The sequence below is a fragment of the Cyclopterus lumpus genome, chromosome 9, assembly GCF_009769545.1.
Source record: "Cyclopterus lumpus isolate fCycLum1 chromosome 9, fCycLum1.pri, whole genome shotgun sequence".
Classification (NCBI taxonomy): Eukaryota; Metazoa; Chordata; class Actinopteri; order Perciformes; family Cyclopteridae; genus Cyclopterus; species Cyclopterus lumpus.
Window position 1 is genome coordinate 23304385 of NC_046974.1, and position 24862 is coordinate 23329246.

General features: G+C 39.2%; 2 protein-coding genes and 1 long non-coding RNA gene across 6 annotated transcripts; 2 read left to right on the forward strand and 1 right to left on the reverse strand.

Annotated features, from left to right (window-relative positions):
• Positions 1-844: 844 nt before the first annotated feature.
• ostf1 (osteoclast stimulating factor 1) lies at positions 845-8720 on the reverse strand. The gene is made up of 10 exons (XM_034541309.1): positions 8567-8720; positions 5347-5393; positions 4617-4667; positions 4273-4336; positions 4128-4181; positions 3858-3965; positions 3511-3560; positions 2749-2827; positions 2384-2482; positions 845-1990 (listed from the first exon to the last, which is right to left on the reverse strand). Exons 1-10 carry the CDS (start codon positions 8598-8600, stop codon positions 1932-1934), a joined length of 645 nt encoding a protein of 214 aa, XP_034397200.1. The 5' UTR covers positions 8601-8720; the 3' UTR covers positions 845-1931.
• Positions 8721-9805: 1085 nt separating this feature from the next.
• Positions 9806-11047, forward strand: LOC117736181. The gene is made up of 3 exons (XR_004609955.1): positions 9806-9916; positions 10134-10253; positions 10973-11047. It is a non-coding gene; the product is annotated as an uncharacterized LOC117736181 (long non-coding RNA).
• A 2687-nt stretch (positions 11048-13734) lies between these two features.
• On the forward strand, positions 13735-24621 carry LOC117736610 (gamma-glutamyl hydrolase). Of its 4 annotated transcripts, none has more exons than XR_004609979.1 (16): positions 13735-13900; positions 14831-14921; positions 15013-15061; positions 16406-16574; positions 16758-16829; positions 16923-17029; positions 17098-17194; positions 17365-18897; positions 19047-19161; positions 19491-19541; positions 19641-19725; positions 20220-20358; positions 20975-21081; positions 21833-21926; positions 22026-22163; positions 24367-24621. XR_004609979.1 is itself a non-coding variant. In XM_034542054.1 (16 exons), the coding sequence occupies exons 8-16, from the start codon at positions 18780-18782 to the stop codon at positions 24483-24485; spliced, it is 966 nt and encodes a 321-aa protein (XP_034397945.1). In that variant the 5' UTR covers positions 13761-13900; positions 14831-14921; positions 15013-15061; positions 16406-16574; positions 16758-16829; positions 16923-17029; positions 17111-17194; positions 17365-18779; the 3' UTR covers positions 24486-24621. The 4 variants fall into 4 exon arrangements, 2 of the variants coding, with proteins under 2 accessions (XP_034397945.1, XP_034397946.1); XR_004609978.1 differs by having other exon boundaries at positions 17111-17194; XM_034542054.1 differs by having other exon boundaries at positions 13761-13900; positions 17111-17194.
• The last annotated feature ends 241 nt before the right edge of the window (positions 24622-24862 follow it).

A 24862-nucleotide genomic window follows, 5' to 3' on the forward strand; every position in this document is an offset into this window, starting at 1 on the left:
ACTTGCTACTCTTGATAGATACCAGTTGCTTCCGTGTCCTCTGCCCTCGTAAAGTATGGAGAGGTGGGTTTTATATCTTTTTGAGCCATTTCTGTTTATGTTAAATCTATACACCCACCCCACCCCCCCCCCACCCCCCCCCTCTCCAACCTGGCAGTTATGTAGCATGTACCTGAATCCCTCACGAGAGACTTGCTGTATTTCTGTCTACACTATTTAGTTTTTTGCCCTTTCTGCCTTCTTTGGAACATCAACATGCTGACTTTGTAATAAAGGAATTCTTTGACTTTTGAATAGACTTTGTTTTTTAATTGTTTACACGTTGTATTAGTATTCATTGGCCTGCCCTGGTGTACAGTCTGAGTCCTGCACACCTCATTTGAACCCGAGCGCCCCCCTCCCCCCTCCCAAAGTACCAGGGTCATTAAGACTTAGACCAGTGGGAGGTATTCTTTGGCTGGGCATATGTGCAGTGATATGATTGATTGATTTTCTTTCTCCAAAATAAAGCCCAAAAACATGTTTATTAATATTGGCACCTGAGAAAAGTTCAAATGGCACAGGTTGTATCCCATTTTAAGATCTTGCCTTTGTACATGTACATATATGAACAGTAACATATATAGTAAATCCCACACACGTGTTACCGTTGTTATACCAGTATTATAGTTGCTGCAAAGATACACTATTCATTGGAAATGTGTCTTGCTCTGAGAAGCTTGTAGTAATTATTATAATCTCTAGAAAAAAAATCACTTGCGTCCAAAGGTGTGCTTTAATTATTTATTTTCTCTCAGCCACGTGTGGGAATTTATTGTAAACGGAAAAAAAAGATCTACTCACATTAAGTTAAAAATATTTTATTGTAGATTAAGAGAGCAGATGGAAATCTAGAACAAAATCATCTTAAGAAATTCACAACCTCAGAAGACTAAAGCATGTTCACATTGATAGATAACAAAAGACACACTTTCTATGTCACACTTAAGGCACTTTAACATATATTTATATATTAAATGTGTGGGAAAGCAGCAAAGAAACAAACAGAAAATAGCTCCCAGGGTGGAAATTACACCATCAAAAACCTTGAAAGATGAAGAGTAATTTAAAGTCTGTTTTACAGGGGTTACATTTTTGTTATTAAACTGAACAGATCATCAATAGCAGTAATAGATCAAAACATCTGCAGTGCAGGGGACTTTCATGAAATAATGGACAGGGAGGAATGAGGAATATTGCGGCCTACAAGACATGGCTGCAATATTCCCCCCATTAGGTCCCGTTTATGCACATTACTGACACCTTTAATTTGACCAAGCAGATGACACAAGAGTCTCATTGGGTCCCTCAGCACTTCCCATTAAAAGAGGAAATATTAAGGTTAAACACAAACGTTGCATTGCCTCCCAGAAGTACATAAACAGAACTAAATTGTGGCTAGTTACGATAGCGCTCCAAGCTGTAAGAGATAACGCATTTCGAATTCCTTTTGGGTGATTTTGTGGTTCAGTAATTCAAATCGGAGCATTACAATTCATAGACATAAACCGGACCAATTTTTTAATCTGCACTGGCACTTTAATGCCCAGTTTAAAACAGGTTAAACACAATCTGTACGTTTGTGCCCATCTCCGTTACAACTTATGTTATGCCCCTCAGTTCCCCGTGTGCTACATCCCAAGACAAATCCCCGGCAGGTTGAAATGCACTTGGCGAACTGTAAAACGCCTCAATTCAAAGCTTTGAAATTGACACTGAGGTGATACAGGGGGGCTGAGGTATTTGCACAAAATAATGGAACTAAAATGGAGTCACGGTTGGAAAGAGAGCAGCAAATCGATTTTAGGTCTGTAAGAAATTTCTCTGAGCTCCACGACCCCCCCCCCCCAAACCCAAACGGAAGACAGGGATGATGTTTCGACAGGACCGGCTCAGTCCGAGTCCTCGTCGTCCAAATACTCTTCAGCGTTGCTGAGTGTGCGTGTGATATCTGAAACAAGAGGAATGGACAATTAATGACATGAATATTGCAATAACTCACTGCTTATATGCATCTGCAATACCTCTGCACTTTATATTATTAGCAGCAACATGTCCGTGGCATGTTATGCAAAATAAGTTCTGAAGCATTTGTGGTTTTATGGAGTTATTTCACAATGTATGAGAGTCTCATTCATGATTGTGTCCTGTGTTGCACTGATGCTGGTGCTACTCTCCGGGGTCCTCTGTGCTGTCCACTGACAGTTAACCTCAGTTCAGTTATGAAGAGAAAAAAAAATACACAGTACATACATTCTGTTCCCTGTGAGAGTGTACTGCCTGTCTCGATGATACTGTATGTGAGGGTGCAGCGAGGCTGCCCACTAGTGGCAGCTGCACTTACTGTTTCCCTGCTTTTTCTTGAGGAGTGAAGCGCACATTGAGTTGGTGGACATCTCCAGGGCCAGCTTATTCTCATTGTTCCTGATGTCCGTCCTCGGATCTGAAACAAACAGAGTCGCACTCAAAGAAGGAGAAAGCACATACAGAAAGACAAAACTGGTAAAACGGTGCACAGTTAGCTGGTTATTGTTTCTTCAAATTGGAACCACACATTCTCCTTTTATGGTTTGATTAAAAAACCCCGATGGAGCTTTGTCTCCGTGTTCTCCATGCTCTGTTCCGATATCCGTCCAAATGAAGAAGATGACCCTCTGGCCCAAATTTCTCTTTTTTACAAAACCAACCGTGACGTGGCTAGATACTCACTCTTGTTCAACAACATCTCCACAATGTCAGAATAACCCTTCCAGGCAGCAGCGTGCAGAGCGGTGTCCCCGAGTTTATTCTGAAACACAACGCATGAACATCAGTGACAAACGCCCCCGACGAAGCACTCAATCTGACTTCATTTAAACTAAGACGTGAAACCCCGGTGAAGCCACAGCCCAGAGTGTGACCCCAACCACAGCTACAAGAAGCCTGAAGCACAGATGGGCGACGGATGCAAAAGAAAAGCCGACGCAGAGTGTTGAAGTAATACGTCGACGCCTCTTGGCAAGGCTCACCTTTTTCCAGTTTGGATTGGTTTTATTAAGTGACATGATGGAGATGTCTCACCCTATAGGAGACCATTTGCTTTTCTCCACAGTACAAACTGTAAATCAATTGGTAGGGGTAGTCAGAGTGCGGCTTGTAAAAATAAAGAAATCAGTGGCGGGAGGTTTTTAAAAGGTTTGTGCTCATTAAAAAAGAAAATCACAACCCCCAGCGGGCCGACAGACTACAAAGCCTTTGAGCTACTTCTTGCAGCTGTTAAAGTAACATTCATGATAGAACAATCGTAGATATAATCTATAAAATATTATAAATAACTCACTCAATGTAATTCATCAAGTAGCAAAACGTTTTCATCCTCTTGTCCTGTCATGTGGACATTTGGGCCGGGAAATCCGGTAACAGCATATCTCTTTTTTCGACGCCTTAGTTAATCTACTTTCATGCCTGAATGAGTTTTTAAACCCAACCTACCTGCTGGTTGAGCTCCACGTTGGGCTGGCTGAGCAACACCTCCACCACATCTGATACAGGGAGAAAAAAAAAAAGAGAACTTTGAGCAACGGATTAAGAGAAGAGTTCGACATGTATCACGTAACAATCACGTGGGAACAATGGAGGAACACAGAAGAACTGGAACACTTTCATAGACTAAGTTCCTGTTTTTATGTACTTCGTGGAAAATTAATCTGCCAGTGTGTCATAATTCAAGATTTATGAGATTACATTCAGTCACTGCCTCACCAAAGTAGTGTACACAGTCAGTTTGTCAAAAGAAGGGCTGAAACCATTTAGTGTTTATGAACACCACAACCGGTTACCTTTATGTCCTCCGTGGCATGCCCAGTAGAGGGCAGTGCTTCCCGCTTTATCCAGCCCGTTGATTCCAACCTTGTTCTCCACACATTCCCTCAGCCAGCTCAGATTGCCTGTTTAAATAAAGACATATGAGGACACAAAGCACACATCTGCAGGGACAAGGGATGTCTTGGATGCCTTTTGATGACAATGTCACCAAAAAAAACAATAGAGAAAAAGAACCAAACTAAATAGAAGACACTTTGAAACAGAGGTGTAGATAGCGGTCGCACCTCGTTTGGCTGCTTCGTGCATTGGATTGTCAATAGACTCTGCCTGCTCGGCCACTAAAAAGACAAAACAGGACTATTAGTGCATTATCTAAAGATTCACTATCACGGTTATTCAAAGTCTTTTCTGTCTATATTGCCCACTCACCATAGTTACTTGGAATGAGTCCCGTCCTTCCTCGGCATGTCCCCTTCCACCAATTACTGTCACTCTGGGGATAATAAGTAATGCAGATATCTTTGTATTTGGCAAATGCGTGGAGACGAACAGGAGGAAGCGAGCAGAAAATAGTGGTGTAATAAAAAGAGGGAGGGGCAAAAGGAAAGGGAGACGTTTTCGGACTGAAAAGGTGGAAAACGGAAACACAAGAAAGGGGAGACACAAAATGCAAAGATTGCAACACTGAGATTCCACAGAAAGGAGGAAGAAGAAGTGCAAAGTAAGGGAAGGAGAGGAAGACGGCAGCAAAAGGCTCTAAAGGCTTTACTCACCGTGTCAGAGATGTACAAGAAGTCTCCTTCCTCAAAGGACAGCTCGTCTGGCTGAAATTAAAAATGTTAAAAACAAGCTGATGAGACTAATCTAATCATTTTTATGCCTTCGCAGTATTCCAATACTGACTTTTGTGTTGAATTTCATCCCCGTTTTCCCCCTCATTGTTCACCAAGTGAAATTATTGGGACTGCTAAATGACGGAGGACATAAAAATGATCCTTCACATATTCCTTCCCCTCTAAACTGTGTCACTAATCCCTTTTAGACCCCATTTAGTGGGGAAGGAATTATGTTCCTTTTAGTGGTTTGATAATGAATTAGATTTTTCTGTAGTATTTTGACAATTCATAGACATGTTTTTTTGGCGTCATTATGGTCACAATTACATAATAACCCTTCATGTGGCAATTCTCAAAATGGTGCTCAACATTTTCTCTCCATCTCTGCAACGCCGACATTGGTTATTGCATTTATTGTCAGATTTGTCTTTTAATGAGTCCGTCCTTTTAATTATATATATATATATATATATATATACACACACACACATACACATATACACATAGTACATATACACTCTCTCTGGAATGACAGTTGTTTCATTTATTCAAATCCATGGAAGAGGTATGTCAAGTGAATAGATATTGAAAATAAAAAGGACGAAACTAATGTTTTTTTTCACAATCAGAGAAAAACAAGCCATCTAAACCAACATAAAGCTCTTACTGTTCTGGGGTCAAAGGTGAACAGTGCTCGGAACACCTTGACTTGGCCTAGTGGAGCGAAGACAACAAAGAGATATCATGTGAGACAAAATATTTACAGAACGAACTTCATCCCTGTATGCAAGAGTGGCGAACATTGTACTTGAGAATATATATATATATATATATATATATATATATATATACATATATATACACATACACATATATATATATATATATATATATATATATATATACATACACATATATATATATATATACATATATATATATACATACACATATATATATATATATACATATATATATATACATACACATATATATATATATACATATATATACATATATATATATACATATACATACACATATATATATATATACATATATATACATATATATATATATACATATACATATATATATATATATATATATATATAAAGTGAGGTGAAACCACACGTGCTACCACCCAACAGCTCTGTACAATAAACTGCTTGGTTTCACTTCAATGAGACTGCAGGCGAGCGCAGATTGTGGCCTTGTTTTGTTATTTATGCAACCAGAGGTGTCACGAGAGGGTGGAGCTTAGCACAACCTCACAGCTCCTCATGTTGGCTCTGCTGCAGCCCACAACAATACACACTTTTTGTTTACATGCAGTGCAGGGATAGGAACACCCAGCTGGTTGTGTGCAGCCCTGAAAAGGTAGCCGCCCTCGGGCTCTGTGATGGCTCGCTGTCGAGCCCAGGGTTAGCTCTGCTGCTAGAAAAGCACCCGAGTGAGCGTGAACAGCTGAACTAGTTCATGGAGACAGACGCGGAACTCAAAGAAGCAGTGCCACATTTCACAAGTACTTGTTGTTGTTTTCTTAATATGTCTCCTACTGATTTCTGGGACTAAACAATGGCTGAAGTTAAGTTATACTTGCTATGTATATTTGCTAAATACACACACGGTTTACTAAAAAGACTAATGAGCTTGATACACTGAGAGCCAAAGACACACAGACACACAGACAGACACACACACACCTCTCTCTAAATGTGTGCTGGTAATGTGCGACAAGCATCAGATTTTTGACACAAATGTCTGCTGAATGTCGATCATTTGAGCCAACAGGCCTAAAAACCGGAGAGCTGTACCCCTCTGCTGTCGGTCGGGCTTTCTGTTTCGCTAGCACACTGTCTCAGTGTCTCAGAATGAGTGAGGCTGCACAAGCCCGACTTTGTTCAACACGGCTACCGTGTCTACTCTGCAGGCCCGGTCACGTCCCCTAAAACACACTAAGGCCTGTGCCGACTAGTCCACGTTCCCTCTGGATTTTAAAGCCTGAGGCTCCTACGAAGACTCTTTCGAGCTAAAGAAATACAAAAAAATCAAAATGAGAAAACAAATGTCCTGAGAGTGAGCAAAACATTGTCAGTCCATTTTATTTTGCTAGTGGGCTTTTGATGATTTCCAGCTGTGTTATTTCATTGCAAGAGCGACTCCAACAGTCTAGTCTTGCCCATTCCTCTGCAAAGCCCAACCCAAAAACCATCAACGTCTCCAAAAATACGACACCAGGAGTCATTAGTACAGACACTATAATGTCTTACGCCAGATAATACACACAGATCTCTAGTAGTGCTCTCTGCATTCCTGGTTAACCCCCAAAACTGATACTATTCCTCTTATAAAGTACCGATTAGAGAGAAGAAGGTAACACAAAAGACAATGAAGTCACAAGCCTGGTCCTGTTAGTTAGACTACATTGTTCAGGGTGTATGTGGCCATAGAACACACACAAAAAGCAGTTATCATGGGACATAAGCTGACGAGCTCTTCCACTGGAAAGAAAATGGTTGTAATTGATGTTTGTAGAGAGTTTTCTATTTTTCACTTTGGCTCCTCAGAGGCACGGTTACAGACCAGAAAGATGAATTCAAAATTTGATTTCAGAAGGATAAAAAAAAAAAAAGAAAGAAAGAAACCTGCACCACCACATAACGGCATTAATATCTCTCCTGCAAGGAAAACTCATTAAGGCAGGGAATCCTCAGCCACAGATCCACGTCAATTACCAGAAAAAAAGAAGAAAAAAAACAGACAACAGTCGTGACCAAGCGAGGCTGACTTTGTTTTGAGTTTTACTGCTCTGTAGTAGGCGTAACATGACACACCGTACAGGTGTCCGCAGAAATGTGCCCGGTCGTTAACAATGTGCCGAGTTAGATTCTTGGAGTTACTTTTCTTCTTTAACACCTGCCATTGCTTGATGCACAGGATGTGACCTGAAAAGAAAATACACTCAGCTGCCACTTTAGTGAGTAACCCTTAGGTGTCAAACGTCATCCGTGCATTAAATCCTGCATTCGGGATTTATTGTTTTTTTATTTACAGATTTTAGAAAAAGGTTGTCATTATGGTCTGTTACTACTATTCCGTCCATCTCATTTAGTGTACATCAGTGAAGGTAGACTAAATATTTGACGTTAAGAAAGATAAGTATGTGTGTGGGTGATACACTGAGCGTAGGTTTTACAGCACATGTGAAGATGTGTTTTTGCTGCTTATTTTTCTTCTTCTTTCCACCTGTCACGACTTGTGTGATAACACCTGCTGCACAAAAACACCAATACATGCTATATTTCACATTTAAAGTCATGCAAACAAACCATACATGCTCTTTATATTCACCTGACATGTTTGTTTTTATTATGTGTGAGTAAGAGACACATTTCCTTATCCCTGGGATGGAGGTACCAGAATAGCAGCAGCACAGACTGAGCTTGCCAGGAAGTAAGGCTGCTCTCATTGAGCGCGTGGACTCACTGTCTCCTCCTCACCTACGACCTAAAGCCACTCGATGATTGCACTCTTCTTGCATGAGTGATGGAAATGGGGAAGTCACAGAGGCCTTGCTGCTAAGGGTTGGATCCCCCTGTCAATCAGCAGTGGAGGCGCTTTTACCAGCTCCACTGGTCCGCTCAGTAATGACGGACGTTGACATGAAGCAGAGTTTAGGAGCTTTCCGTCCACTGTGCCATGAAGGTTTAAAAGAAACAAACGACAGACGTCAGCATTTCTCTCTCTCTCTCTCGCTCTGGAAGTGCTCACCGTCCGTCCATTAAGCTCACACCACCAACAAGGTGTGTAGTGCTCACGAGGGAGACCGAGCTGAAGTTTGCGGTCTAAATAAGAGGGACAAACCTCCGGAGCGTGGCTCTTACCTGGCTTGGCCGGCTTGGGGGGTGGCTTCGACATTTGCGAGGCTCAGAGATGAAATAGAAATGAAACCCGCGGTGTGTTACTTCTGTCACAGGCGTCGCGGGTGTGCGGACACTTCGCTATCACTGCCAATGAGGAAGTGGATGTAGCACTACGGGGCTAGGCGGAAAAGTTCTGCCGCGCATGCGCGCAGCGAAACCCGTAAACTTGAAATACGTAAGTACGTTTTTAATGATAGATAGATAGATAGAATGAATGAATGAGAAAGGAAGAAAGATAGATATATAGAAAGAAATATGGGTAGATATAGATGGATAGATAGAAATATGGATATATATTTTATACATAACTTACTTTACATATTTGTATGTGAACCCGAAACCTTTTTGCACAATGTATTCTATTTATATTAATTAATTATTTAATTTAGTTTGAACATACTTCAACAGGTTTCCGTTACCCCTTTCGTAACACTGCATACTGCGTACTACCACCACCCTCTACTCTTCCTGCTGACTCCACTCCCCCAAACCGGACTTGTACATATTTGATTACCTCCATTAGTCCCTACCGCATACCCACTGCAGCACGCTCAGTGTCATGTCCCGCTGCTGCTAATCATAATAATTTGATTAGAGTTCCCCTGCAACATCCCTCACTACCTCCAATTAATAGGAATCTGGCAAATGTTGGTCTTTTAAATATCAGATCACTAAATAATAAGTCTTTTTTATGCCACCATTTTATTACTGATAACAAACTGGACTTTTTTGTCATCACAGAAACTTGGCTATCTGAGGGAGATTGTAGTCCTATTATAGAGGCAACCCCCCTTCATCAACCCCGGCTGTCAACACAAAAAATGTATCTAAATTATTATTATTTTTTTTTTTAAATCACCCTTTCAGCATTTATTGAAATTTGACAGTTTGTATTGGATTAAAATAAATACTGCATTTGTTTACATTAACAGATGTTCAATAGATTGATACGTGTTTCTTTAAAATTGTTTGATTAGGGAAAAAGAGAAGCCAAAGGTATTTCTTTGTCATAGATTTTAAAATAACTTAATAGTGTGAGAAGATAATGTATGTGCATTTACATGTCAATCATTATTTAAAATCTAATAAGAATATGTTGCCGATGCAGTTACAATTTGGATCATATGTAGCACGGTTTATCTGCTTTGTTCCCACTTTAAATAACTCACATCATAAATCAAATACAGAGAGGACCTGAAGATGAGGAGAAGCCGTGGGAAAACTGAGTGGATGGACAAAAAATGGACCAGAGGAGTTCTCACACATCCAACTCAGAAGGATGGCAATAACTGTGGTGTTGTGGTCATCATGGTAAGTGCTTTGTAAAGTGGACTTAATTCATAAGATATATCATGTATTTCTATCGTAGGTTAGTTCACAGTTATCACCTTTAAATTAAGTCCATGTCTTCGTTAAACTCAGTTTTACCTGTGCAATTGTATTTTTCTATATAATAATAAGATACAAGAATGGTTGTAAATGACTGAATAAGATTGGTTTTAAGTAATGCAGTTTTGCCTTAGAACAGCTGTGTCAAGAGCATTGATGGAGGCCTTTCCAACGGTTCCAACAATCACGTTTGGGACATCCAAAAAGGACATGAAGAATGAGAGAAAAACACTGGCTCTCAAAATACTGAAAGCTTCAGGTTTGTAAGGATAGTGTTTGTCTGTGGTGTGGGGGAGGGATACGAAACTAACTTCAGGTTTGTCAGGAATCAAACAAACAACACGGCAGGGAAGTACGGTCAAAAGGTGTTCACTATGCCAAAAATGCAAAAGCCAGTTTGCATTATACAATTTGTGAAATCCATAGAAAACAAACAATCATTGAAAATGTATCCAAAACAAGTCAAAATAAAAATACACAGGGCAGACAAGGAATACAAAACAGAAGTGTTAATTCATGTAAAAACACATATTTATCAACTCGATGACCTATGAGGTATTTGTGGCAGTTTAGCAGGTGAATAGAGAAGACTAATGGATATTTATCAGCACCGAGATACACAGAGCGACCTCACATAAATACTGAGAGATAGAGAGATGAAGGGGACCTGAACAATGTAGGGGATCTGAACAGACCCCGATTGATATTTAGACATAGTTTATCAATATTTTGTATTGTCACAGCACAGAATGCCTTGTTTTAAGGACATGTGTGCCACACAACTCAAAATTCTGTCTTTACATTTTCTTTTATGCTAAATCTTTTTTCTATGTAAATAAACTGCAATAATGCAGTTTTTCCAGTAATACTAAAAATATTGGAAGATATTTGTTCAGTTAATGCCTGACCCCTGTGTATTTGAATAAAAAGATGATTTTGGTGTTAATAATATTTTTTTATTATACTTTTGTATTTCAGTGTTTGAGTTTGAAAGCAACTGCCATGTGCTCCATGGCAGATCCTCCTGGATCTGGGCCTCCACTGACAAATTGGGTTAGGGTTTATTTTTGTCTGTGTGTTTGTTTGCTTTTGTTAATGCAGCGTCACAATCAGCATTAAGGTTTAGAGGTGGACAAACGGTTTTGCCTTTAACTCAGAGATAGAAGCAATTCAGATAACTTTTTTAATGTCAAATGTGAATATGTAGGTAGTGTAATGGGATTTTTTAATTCTTATGAGTATCTTATATACTTTATATTATAGGTGAACTGTTTTATAAACTATCAAGGACTGCATTCTGAGACTCGTGGTATATGCAGCAGCTGCCTAAATAACATGCACGGATGTATGAATAAAGGACGTATGGACTTATGCTTATGTGTCACAACTATTAGCATGTGTGACAAAGACCTCCTTGCTGTATACATGCATGTATCTATATGTCTTGTGACAACACTGATAAGTACTCCTTTGTTTGTAAATATCAAAGCTGAATATTCCAATAACAGCCCACTCTTCTGTATACTGTCTTTATAGCGCTGTGAATTTCAATCTTCAGCACTCACTTGCACAGAATCGTTGTGGCTCTGTGCAACTGAGACTCTTCTTGCGAGAACAAAAACTTTAAAGATAAGTTTTAGTTTTTCGATATTAATCATTTCATCTTGAAAAGACTTAACACCTGGTAGGGTAAACTTTTGACACGACAATAGAAAGAAAAAAGTGTAGAACTTCGAACTTGTGAAGTTGTGTATTTGGATACATCGACAGATTGACAGTAAACTAGATATCTTCTTTCTTAGTAAGGTTAAAATAAATACATAATGTCTAGTTTAATAGTGGGAAACATTTGTTAAAAACAATGACAGGTCTAATTGTGCAAAAACTCACGGAAACTTTCTGATTTCTACCTTTTCATTTTCTAGATCCAATGTGACACATGACAGAAATGGTTCCATGCACAATGCTTGAACATGGACGCTGAAAGCCTGAAGAGAACCAGGGCAGGCAGCTGGAGCTGCAGTTTGTGCCCTTAATTCACAATCTATCTTCACTGAATTACTTCATTGCCTGCAATAGAAGTATTTTTGCACTTTGTTATGTAAAAGTTATTATGTTGTTTTACTATTTAATTTACATATGTTCTCATTATTGAATAATCTTTTTGAAACTCCAACATATATATCATAGTATTAAGATATGCAATATATGTTCTCTTTTATTTATGAATCTATTTGAAACTCAAATATGTATGTGTATATATATATATATATATATATATATATATATATATATATATATATATATATATATATATATATATTCAATTCAATTATGTTTATTTTGACTCTGCTTAAAGACATTGTATTATACCATCCAACACTGTTTTTAATTAAATTATTTTTTATTAAGAAATGGAAAGTCCCTCTATGAAAATATACATTCAAAATGTACTAAATAATTAATTTTGTGTGATTCTGTAGTGTTTTAGGAAAACACAAAGCAGAACATTGTAAGAATGCTAGAAAACATAACAATTAAATACCACTAAAACATTTCAGATTTCCAAAATAAATTATCACATTAAGATACTCTAATTCTTATTTGGGTCATTGTAGTACAACAGATTAATGTGAAAATTAAACAAAAAGAATGAAGCCATATATTCAATATTGCATCCTATTAAAAAACCTGAATTAAATGTCCTGGAAAAGGTAATAGTTTGTGACTATGCTTTTTTCTTTCTAATCTAATCTGAAATTTGACATACATTGCCTCGTGAATTTATGAGGTCAGCTCAGGATGGAGATTTTGACGGGCTCTCGTCTTGAAATCAAACATCAGAATGTCCTGATTGTCTCTGAGGGTTATCCTGAGATGGTCTACTATGCATCAGAAGTTGAATGAGTTCATAACTATGGGCCATTCCTTTTTAAATATTATCTAAAGTTAGACATAAATTGCCTCATGAACTTATTTGAAGCAAGCTCAGAAAGGAGATTTTGACAGGCTCTCAACTTGAAATGAAACATCAGAATGTCTTGATTGTCTCTGAGGGACATCCTGAGATGGTCTACTATGCATCAGAAGTGGAAGGAGTTCATAACTATGGGCCATTCCTTTTTAAATATTATCTAAAGTTAGACATAAATTGCCTCATGAACTTAAGGCTCTCAACTTGAAATGAAACATCAGAATGTCTTGATTGTCTCTGAGGGACATCCTGAGATGGTCTACTATGCATCAGAAGTTGAATGACTTCATAACTATGGGCCATTCCTTTTTAAATATTATCTAAAGTTAGACATAAATTGCATCATGAACTTATTTGAAGTCAGCTCAGAAAGGAGATTTTGACAGGCTCTCAACTTGAAATGAAACATCAGAATGTCCTGATTGTCTCTGAGGGACATCCTGAGATGGTCTACTATGCATCAGAAGTGGAAGGAGGTCATAACTATGGGCCATTAGTTTTTAACTATACACCATTTCCTTCTAAATCTAGTCTGAAATTAGAGACACGTTTGCTCATGAATGTGATTTTCTATCTTTTATTTTGAAATTCAAAATAAAAATGTCCCAATATTAGAAGAGTTACCTTCCTATTGTATTCTATTCATCATTCATAACATTCATGATTAGTTTAATATATTACTGTATCTGTATTTAAAGGCCTATTTCATCATATCACGTTCACCGGAAGTTTGCTCTTATTTTGAAGTCAATTTGTACACGCTCGTACCGTAATGTCTAGTATATACGTGTCGTGAAAAAAACCGTGCGGGCTGACTTGACTGTGTTTTTCGAAGTGGAGGCTGGCTTGACCGCAGCACTAGTTCAGTCTGCACACTCTTCGGTCGTTCACTCAAACCCTGACATGAAGACACTAGTCGTAGGAGTTGGTGGGTAAGTGAGTCCCGAGGGGGTTGCTGTGGTGACCCGCATGCCTCTCATTGTTCTCCACGGGTCATTCCGCCTCCAGACAGCATCGGGCATGCATTCACACCACACTTATAAAGACAGCTCTTTGTTATTACTTCATACATACATTTAACAAGTCAGTGTTCGAGACGCTGAAATTACATGGAGACCGGACAGCGTGTCACAGAAAGCCTCCCGTTATTAAATGACATGTTAATGTGAAATGCAGCGGGGACGTCATCGGGTCAGTACAGCACGTGACAGCATGGCAGGAACGACTGATGAGAGGTTTGGAGTCCACAGAGTCCATAGAGAGGTTTTTGTTTATTCTGACATTAATTTACAAAACAGGCGTGTTGAGACGTTAGAAAATGGGCTTTTAAAAGTTAATTCTTTGCATTCATAGTTTGTTTGTAAAGGCAGCAGTTCAGTAGAAGTGGCTCATGCACACCCTGCAGATGGATGTGTAGATACATTACATTAGGATGCCCAAATAGATTTAGAGCTAACTGTGTGAAGGATTCCTTCATAGCAGGTTGAAAGCAGTGCTTCACTCATCTCTGGTTTTAAAGTGTGGTTTGGTTGCACCTCTGACCACACACACAACAGTGATGTCACAGTGTGCTCGCTGCAAGACTGACTAACGTGTCCATTAGAGCCGGACCGATGCAGGATATTTGAGGCCGATACCGAAGAGTAGCCCTGATATTCTTTTTCTTTTACATAAACAAATAACTTTTTGATGAGGATCCCTTAAATGTGTGTTTTCTGCAACATTACTGTGACCTAGCTTTGTACTGGGCAGGACATTTGACAGTTTAAAGGAAACATTTCTGTACTGCAATTTCTTATTCTTATTCTTACCGTCTGGCTCATACGCCAACTGACATATATGCTAATTGGTTTATCTTTCAGGGTGACCAATGGGGGAAAATCTACTCTTTCCAATAGTTTACACCAGCAGATACCCAACAGCTGTCTCATTGCACAGGATGCATATTTTAAGGTAGACTTGTTGCATCATACCTTTTACACTGTGTCAGTTATGCTGTATATGTGAGAGCTTGAGTAATCACAGTGGTTTCTCTTTTCTTCAGGATGATTCTGTGGTACCAGTGGACAGCAATGGGTTCAAGCAATATGACAGTGAGGACACATTTACTGTCTGTTCAAGACATCAAGACCTTTTCGGTGCAGCTGGATAGATTCATGCATCAATTGGGGGATGCAAGGGAGTAGCAAATACAATTAAGAACACGGCGGTGTAAGAGTTCAGAGAGTCTCGAGCTACCTTGTGCCTGGAAGAAGAAGCTCCGAAGCCAGAGATATATAATAATCATTATTTAATCATAACAAACAAGAGTCATCTGTATACATACATGGTCCAGGCCCGGACGCGCTCACATGGCTTCGCTTCCACAGTCTCCTGACTTAGCCAACAGTTTCTGTCTGGCGTCACCACGTAAGAGACCAAATTCACGTCTCACAATTAGTTTTATTCGCAGTCCATTCGCTGAGCTAAGCTCCCATTGGTTAGTGGAGGTATTCATGCAAATACCTTTCAGAGACACAGCATGCTGCTGAGCAGCGAATAAGACATAAGGTTCACACCTGAAGGTTAGTTCCATTGGCCACTTCAAAGAATGCCTCAAATCGATAAACTAGCGGGGGTCAAAGCTCACACTTCCGGTCAAGGACAGGAAGTTCCCCTTCAGAATAAAACCCTATTATCCTGCCTACAGAATAAAAGCAACATCTCAGGTTTCAATCGGCATCCCTTTAACTATTGTCTAAACAATAAAACATCCATTCATTCCCATGCATCATACAATGAATCTTTACATTTGTCATTAACAAACAGAATAATAAAACAGTGATCCTCTCTTATGCTTCATAATACATTCCTCAGAATATTCCTCAAATTAATGATCATATCTTTCTTTATGTATTAATTTAAAACATAACCTCTCTTATCTACATGTGCAAGTGTATATAAAATCCACTACAACTCAACAGCGGCCACATCCTTGGTATTTCTTTCTGGGGATTTGGGTGTTTTATCTACCTAATTTGCAAATGGCCGGCAGATAAATGTATTTCTGAAGTGAATACTTCTAGAGCAAGATATTATTCAATTTCTTTGAAAGAATATTTAGACCTTCATGTTGGGAAATGCAATAAATGTATAGAGAATATACCAACAAATTACTAATTAAATAAATACAAATATTATAAATAAATTAAAAAACATAGGGCATCAGCTAATGATTATTTTCATTGTAAATACCTATTCTTTAAAAAAAAAATAATCCTTATAAAATCTGATAAAATAGTGAACATATTAGTTCCAGTTTCCCATTAAAATGTTATAAAAGCAGAGAAAACTCTGCCTTTGAGAAGCTAGATAAATGACTTTCATCTAATGTAGTCATATGACATGCATTTTTGTGACCGGGCAAAGAAACTTCTTCTCATTGCATTCTGTTGAAGTGCTCGACGCGCTCCACATGGACACGATGATGAGCGAGGTCGACTCGTGGCGAAGAGATCCTGAGGTGTTCCTGAGGCGGCGAGGCCTGAACCCAGAGCGCACAACACCACCGAAGGACGAGGAGGTGTATGTGCTGATAGTGGAGGGCTTCCTTATTTTCAACCACCGGTACACAACAGGAGGAGGGGGAAGCTAATGTGTTTGTAATTTACGCGTTATCATCAGAAAGTTCCCATGAAATAACTGTAACTTGATACAACTTCTCTCTTCATAATAACAATAATAATCATGAGGTATTCTAGGTCATAATGCTGTAACTAACTTGTGTTTGTGTGGGCTTTACCTTTCCAGGCCTCTGAATGATCTGTTTTACAAAAGATACTTGATGGAAATACCTTACGATGTCTGCAAAAGGAGACGAAGGTAATTTAAAATCAAAACACTATTCTGTTTTTACCTTCTATAAACTGATTTTGTGTCAATATCATTTCCATGACTCCTGTCTTCGATTGACAGTTCGAGGGTGTACACGCCCCCCGATCCTCCTGGGTACTTTGATGGACACGTGTGGCCGATGTACCTGAAAAACCGTCAGGAGATGGAGAGTTCAGTGTCTGGAATTGGTGAGCATCGAGTCAAAAGAAGGCGTATGAAGAAGATCCTGATCACCATAGTGACTGACTTTAGACAGATTTCTTTCTCAGTATTTCTGGATGGACTGAAGCCAAAGGAAGAACTGCTGGCTGATGTCTATGAAGATGTTTGTCAGGAAATAGAAAGGTTGAGGGGTAAGTGGCAAACGATATTAAACAATAGATCGACAACAAATCCCTATTACTTGTTTTGAATTCAATGGTATGAACATTAATGTGGAGTAAGGAGAAACTGGGAATAAGTCTTCAAGACCCTTCTAGGAAAAATACTACAACTAATTTAATTTTGTGTATTTCGTTTGCAGAGAAAGACTGACCTGGTCCCAAGTTAATTCGTCTGCCCTGACGGTGACGGCTGCGCCAATGGCAGGAAAGTACATCTCGTCAGGAAAGTACATCTCGTAGACTAATGTGTGACTGAAGGGGCCAAACCAAGTGTTAATGTCGATGTGATACTTAGAATATGGCTCAAATGATTTTATTTTGAAAGCTATGCATGAGAATTAACTGATGCAGTGTTTTGAGTATTATGATGCACTCTGAGAAACCTAAAAATGTGACGTTTTTCACTAGTTGATGCTGAATACAATCGACACAAAGTTGACTGATGTGACATCTGACAATGTTTTGTATCTCACTGCGTTGTTTTTATAATGATGTATGAAGGATCTTTTTTAATTTTTTATTTAACTTGTGATGTAACTCCAGCTAAACAAATACATAAAGTGTGCATCATTGTCAAAGAGCGGTTTTTAATCATATTGGATATAACAGATATTAAACAATGATAATTGCATGCTTTTTAGGTTTGGTGAGCATCATTCTTTTGTTATATATTATTTGCAAAAAGACGTGAATTTGTACCATTGGTGGCATTTTGTCTCTACCTGGTGGTTCGTTCTGATAAACTGGAGGCGGACGAGTGACCAACTTTAAATTGCTCTCGGCCCTCTTATCACCTGAATACTTTGTCCAACTCTCATCACCAGCAAATGATAAGGAAAGACACATCACAGCAGAAAATCACACGTTAACATTTTTTTTTAAATGTCATTATCATGAAACCAATTCAAATAAAATGTGTGCCTAATCGACATGCCCCACATTTATTTTAGGAATATGCACCATGTGAACATAATATTAACACAAATAATACTAAATTATCTCCTTACTTGTGACATGCAGCGAATCTGGGGCACCGGGGGCCCGTGGCGGTGTGTAAATTAAGTTGTTTCCCACTATGCCCACTTAATAATCCTTTGTTCACAAGGCTAGTCCTGAACCTTTTTTTAGAAAATGTGGCTCCAGCCTGCGCAACACGCTCCCCTCCTTTAAAATCCTATAAATAGAAAAGCCTGCTTTCCTTTGCAACCTGAAACCTGTTTGACAACTCAAATGCCGTTGTGAACCAAGAGCTCACGTGTAATTCATTTGTAAGTTTGCATAACCGCCCTCTGACTAATGAAGCTGGGATTGTTTCCCATCGCACTAAATGCTAGAAAGTTTTGCCAAAAAGTCCGCGGTGCTGTCGACAGAACATTTCTGTTGACCTCAGCAGCCAACTCGCATGACCTGAATGTGCAGTAGAGGAGTCATCACATGTAAATATGGACATTCCTCACTTCCCTGTACTGACTATATCCTCTTCTAACTCCACATATATACATCTGCTGCAGCTTCATAAGCCGACACTCTCTCAACAGCCTTGTACCTGATAGTCATGTCTAACGCGGGATCTTCAGCATACGTGTGTTGGCTTTTTGCCTCCTGCTTGTGTTGCCACAACGCAATGCCGACTAGACTCAACCAAGAGGCTGTGAACGACAGACCTGTGATCGGTGAGTGAAACGTACCACTAGAGAGGAAGAGGAGTTCATGGGTGGTGGGGTGGGATACAGACATTTAAGAAATAGACCAAAGGACTGTTTCTTTGCAGCTGTATCGCTGCTACATGTCCACAGCTGCTGTGCCTCTTTCTGCCCCGCAGGTATTTTGACTCAGATAGTTTCAGACGAAGTCATGAAACCGTTCGGGAGGACCTACATACCTTCCTCCTATGTGAAGTTCATTGAGTCTGGGGGCAGCAGAGTGATGCCTATCAGGTGGGTAGAGTCCTCTGATGCCGTTTATAACTGTAGAGACGGACCACATCACACCATATGCATTTTTTACTGGAGCTTTTTGATGTGTGATCGGTCATTTTAGGCAGCAAAAAACAACAACAACAGCGACCTGTTTAATGTCCCGAATACAAATGTGCACTACAGATGCAGTGTGTTTGGAAATGTATATGACTTGTGGTTTATACTACTGATATGTCACTGCTGATTTTTGCTGCTTTTGTGGGAAAATAAGTGGATTTTCTGTCCCCTTTGTTTACTGTCTAAACAATGTGTAAGGAAGCATTTATTGTTTTGTTTGTCTTCCACAGATTGACTCTTAAAACCACTGAATATGAAAACATCTTCAGGAACATCAACGGGTGAGCTGCGCTCCGATCAATGAGATGATACAATTGCATTTCTATCTTAAATAAATACACATCTTGTATTGCTGCTCTAACTGTGAGATGTCTGCTTAGCTTGCTCCTCATCGGGGGGGCAGCAGATCTGGAGACGTCCGACTTTGCCAGGGTGGCGAAGATCTTTTACAGACTCGCTCTGACGGTTTGTTATCTTTCTTTGTTTCTTCCTCAAAGGCTGTAGCTGTGTGTCTCTCTCTCTCTCTCGCTCTAACTGTCAAATTGTGTCTATTTGATCTTTTAAATTGACTTAAAACAATGTGCTTGAGTACAGTTTAGAGTGACTGCTCATGCTTTATTATTTATCGATTTTTTAACCGCACAACATTTCATATTGGAAAATAAAACATTTGACTCCACTACGTTGAGATGGTTGCTATTGGTTTCAATTCTTACATTTGCTGGTAAAACATACAATAAGTTCATAAAACATAGTGGAGTTCAAAACATACTGACTGTGTGTGCTACTCCTCCATTAAATGACGTTTTACTATCACTAATCCATCAGAGATTTAACTCTGAAAGGAAGATTAATATATTTGATATTAAATTAAACGTTACTTTTTTGAAAACAGACGGAAATAGCTTTTTGTTTTATTGTTTCAGAAACAAAAACAAGTGACTGTGTGTGTGTTGCAGGCCAATGACGAAGGGGACGTCTTCCCCATCTGGGGTACATGCATGGGCATGCAACTGCTGACGGTGCTGGTGGCCGGAGAAAATCAGCTTGAAGCGACCCCAGCAGAGAACGTAGCGCTGCCCCTGGACCTGACCACTGGTGGGAGCTTACTGCATTATTCAATTCAGTGTATTTAATGTAGCCCAATATCACAAATTCCGAATTATCCTCAGAGGGCTTTACAATCCGTACACATACGACATCCCTGTCCCAGGACCTCACATCGGATCAGGAAAAATGCCCAAATAATAGAAAAAACCCTTTCACGGGGAAAAAAAGGGAAGAAACCATCAGGAGAGCAACAGAGGAGGATCCCTCTCCCCGGATGGACAGAAGCAATAGATGTCATGTGTACAGAATGAACAGCATTACAGAGTTACATAAACACATTACATGAATATGACAGAATGTATGAATGGACCTCCACAATCAATGAAACAGAAGGAGGTAGAGAGGAGGAGGGGGGGGGGGCATTATTGTTGTTTGTTTTATTCATAGCATTTTGTGAACGTTTTCTAAATAGACGGGAAGGTCAAGATAAAGTGGACTATTTCCTGGAGAACAACATGTACTGAGTCGTACCACTTGGTGTCAGCAGAAGCAAGTTACAGCTCGGAGCGGGTTCTGTGTTTTTGTCCTGTAAAAATAATTTGTTTGATGACACCTCGTGTCCTTTAAGTTTGGTTGTTTTTCCAACGTGCATTTCTCGCTGCAGAGGCCGGCTCTAGTAGGATGTTTGAGGGTTTCCCCAACAATCTCATGAAGGCTTTGACCCAAGAACCGCTCACTGGCAATTTCCACCGCTATGGAGTCGCAGTGAAGGTACAGTAGAGTGTCCCTCTACCACACATACTCTCTCTACATACACGACAGTATGTTTCACTTCCTGTGGTTTTTCTCAGTTGTTATCGTGATGAGAAATAGAATTAGAGACATTGTGTCTACCATTGTGATTTCTGTCACACATACTTTTTGACCTTTATGCAGACGTACAGCGCACAGATAAATGTACAAATGAACAATCTGCGGGTTTAACATTCATGGCGCATTACAAGATTCACAAGTTTTTAAACTGAGTGGTTAATCAAAGCTGGATTAATTCCCCAGGGCCCCAGAAACCCTCAGGTGCACAGTTGCACATTGGTTTGTGGTACTGTAATTTGATTAATTATGCAATTTAAATTGCAGGTGATTCTAAACTTATGCGGCGCATATTCCTAAATTAATTTGTGTTTAATCAAATTACCACTCAGCACACCGTAGGCCATCAATAAGACTGAATAATAATAAGACTGAACACAGTGTATAGAATCATGGGTATTTTTGTCCCGGGGCTCCCCAGTGAATTCATCTGTCCACGTCCTCAAGATTGACAGATAAGATAAACGTAATCGATTCCGCGTGAAGAAAACAAACACGTCACAGCACACAAGAACACCGATTTTTTTATCGTTATGTGACCTTAAAAATCCAGACTGCTCTCCATACAATTTGGAGCATGACAACAATAATGACACATTAGTCAATACATAAATAACGCTGTCATGTTAATAAGAAATAAATGTTCTTTCAGACCTTCCAGGACAATGAGAGGCTGCAGAGCTTCTTCTCCCTGCTGTCGACAAACGTTGCAAAGAACGGAGTCCACTTTGTATCAACCATAGAAGGTTCAAAGATGATTTTTATATCAATGTGACAAACTTGGAATTATTATACTATATTAGCGAATACGTGTACTATTTTGTTTGTTTCTTCCCTCATGCCAGGTAAAACCTATCCCTTCTATGGAGTGCAGTGGCACCCGGAGGTGAACCGTTTCCAGTGGCAGAGGAAGCAGAACTACCCTCACTCTGCTCACGCTGTTCAGTTGTCGTCTCTGCTGGCTGAGTTTTTTGTCAATGAAGGTGAGATGACAAACACACATTAATAATTACTATTGATTGTATCATTAGTTATTAACTCTGGTTGCGGGTTATGATGACACATACTGCGAGACCATATGAATTGAATATATTCCTCATTGAATTTCCAGAAATCTCACAATCTATATTGATTGCAATAAAAGTGACGCGACGACAAATTGAATTCATATCAGCCAACACTAGTATAGAGAGGGTGTACACATGTTAGGTCTGATAGGTGCTGACTGATATATTGGCAGGTACATATTTAGATGAACCTAAAACAACACACTGTTGGGGTCCAGTGGTTGTGAAGACTGGGGACACTCCCATTGCCTCTTCACGGCTCACAACATGTCGACGCAGCATTTTAAAGTTAAATGCGTCGACCTGGTGCACTTTGAGAGCAAAATCAATAGGCTAGATCTACAAAGAACTTTGTGCTCTAGTAAACAAATCAGTCATACACACATTGGTTGTATACATTTGAATCGTGAAGCAAAAAGGTCACACTCACAAATCATGGGAGACAAGATAGAGTTTAAGGCAGATAACAAATGGTCAAAATACAAAATAGACTTGAGCGTACAGTCTACAGTCTTCAGACCGTTTAATCTTTAAAATGTATTTATATTTTATTTAATAAAATGTTTGTTTCATTCTCCTGATCCTTGAGAAAAGCTATTCTAATGCCCTTTTGATGGAGACACTTTTTACGCTCTAATTTGACCTGAAAGCTAAAACCGGAAAACAGAAAACAAGAATCTTGATTAAAATGTTAGTACATTATGTTTAAGAAGAAAAAATCCCATCCCTGATCAAGTAATCCATGCCTTTTGTAACTTATACTTCTCCAACTACAGTAGAACCTCAAGATAGAAAAAGTCTGTTCTTTCAAAAAACGGATTTATGCACAATTCACTCCGTACTGCATTGCGAGCGTGGTCTGACAAATATATGGTCATACCTAATATGCAGATCAAGCTGATAAAGCAGGAAAACATCATGCTTTCATCGAGCTCTATGCCGACAGCTCGGGATGCTTTCATTTGCTCCATGACAAGCTCCTCATTAGAAACTATTTCCAGCAACTGATCAATTATGTGACGAAAGCAGTGGTTGCTCCTGCGATCAAAAGATTACAAGTTTTACATCAATGCATCAGGGCTGAACGATGGAAGTTTGTAATATTTTCACATGTATTTACTTTAAGCTTGAGGAAACAGTTGCAGTTGGTCTGGTGGGCCGTCCTTATTCTTGACTAACCATACGGGCACTTGAACCCTCCTCCCCCAATAAAGCTTTATGCTCATAAATGATAATTGGCTCAAAAGCATTCATGATCGGATCATGTTTTTAGATTTCTTACATTCACAATCTACACTACATTATTAATCCATAAGTATTATCTCAGAACTGCTTTTTAATTTGTTTTGCTTCATTGCTCACACACATTTGTAAGATCTGAGAGGTCTAGTTGGATAAAGGGCCCAAATACACATGGAATGCACCTAATACCAAATGTTAAGCTTTCCATGCTGAGCAACATAAAACCAGTGTTTTGAACTGGGGCATTATTCCCCATTCAGGATTCTACCCAGAGTTCTGGTGTTTTCCTGCACATAGATGGCATAGACACAATAAATATTGCCCGCATACATCAACAACTACTGAAAGAGTCTTGGCAATTAACAGGAAACACTGCTCTTCATACGAACTTGTGATGGTGTTAGACTATTGTGGGCAACACAGCCAATCAATGAGCAGGAATTTGTGGGTATATATTTAACTAGTTTAAGCAAAAAACAAACAAATAAAAGTATGGTTGTTGTATGATGTGAGGTCCTGGGACAGGGATGTTGTATGTGTACAGATTGTAAAGCTCTCTGAGGACAATTTTTAATTTGTGATATTGGGCTATACACTGAATTAAATTGACTTGAATTGAAATTGCATCCATGAACAGAATATGTATAATATCTCAATATAAACTTATACTGTGTATACAATGATTGAGGCCCATTGACATTCAAGACCCAGAGAGATCTTAATTCAGCCGGGATGGAGGAAGAGACGAAGATTAACATGATTAATATTTTGGCTTTAGAAAAAAAAGAATATTACATTGAACACCCTGTTCCCAAACGCCCCGTAGAGAGATGATTTGTCTATTCTTTTCTGATCACATGCCTCTCACTTTGTTTAGGAAGGAGAAGTTTACATCAGTTTGACAATCCTGAGGAAGAAGCCTCGTCACTGATTTACAACGACACGCCCGTCTTCGCCGGGAACTTCACCGGATATGAACAGCTCTACTTCTTCTGAAATCCTCGAGCAGTTGTCTGTGCGTCACTCAGCGTGAACAACACAGCACTTTATATATAGTCTCAGGGGGGCAAAGCTAATATGTGTATATGCTGTTATTGTGCTTATTTGCATTAATAAACTTTAGTTGTAGTCATTTTGTGGAGATGAGCGTCTTTGTACATCTGGATGGATCTTTAGGGTCAATTTGTAACAAAGTGAAGTGGAAAGCTCCAGAAAAGGCTTGGAGGTTGACTTCTACCATTTGAAGTGATGCAAAATTCCTAGTATTGACTTTTATATTAATTTATGGTCAGTTTGCACAGTAAGCTAAGTGAGTTCTTCATTACCGTGACCAAATTAAAGCTAGGGCAATTAAGTTGAAAGCCAGTGCACAA

Excerpts from the sequence above, each read along its gene's own strand:
- ostf1 (XM_034541309.1), bottom strand. The coding sequence starts at position 8,600 with ATGTCGAAGCCACCCCCCAAGCCGGCCAAGCCAG. Across the intron at positions 5,394-8,566 it reads CCCCAAGCCGGCCAAGCCAG|GCCAAGTCAAGGTGTTCCGA; the intron begins GTAAGAGCCACG and ends TCGCTCCACTAG. Across the intron at positions 2,828-3,510 it reads ACGTGGAGCTCAACCAGCAG|AATAAACTCGGGGACACCGC; the intron begins GTAGGTTGGGTT and ends GTTGTGTTTCAG.
- LOC117736610 (XM_034542054.1), top strand. The coding sequence starts at position 18,780 with ATGTCTAACGCGGGATCTTCAGCATACGTGTGTTGGCTTTTTGCCTCC. Across the intron at positions 19,542-19,640 it reads ATCTTCAGGAACATCAACGG|CTTGCTCCTCATCGGGGGGG; the intron begins GTGAGCTGCGCT and ends ATGTCTGCTTAG. Across the intron at positions 19,726-20,219 it reads TTTACAGACTCGCTCTGACG|GCCAATGACGAAGGGGACGT; the intron begins GTTTGTTATCTT and ends TGTGTGTTGCAG.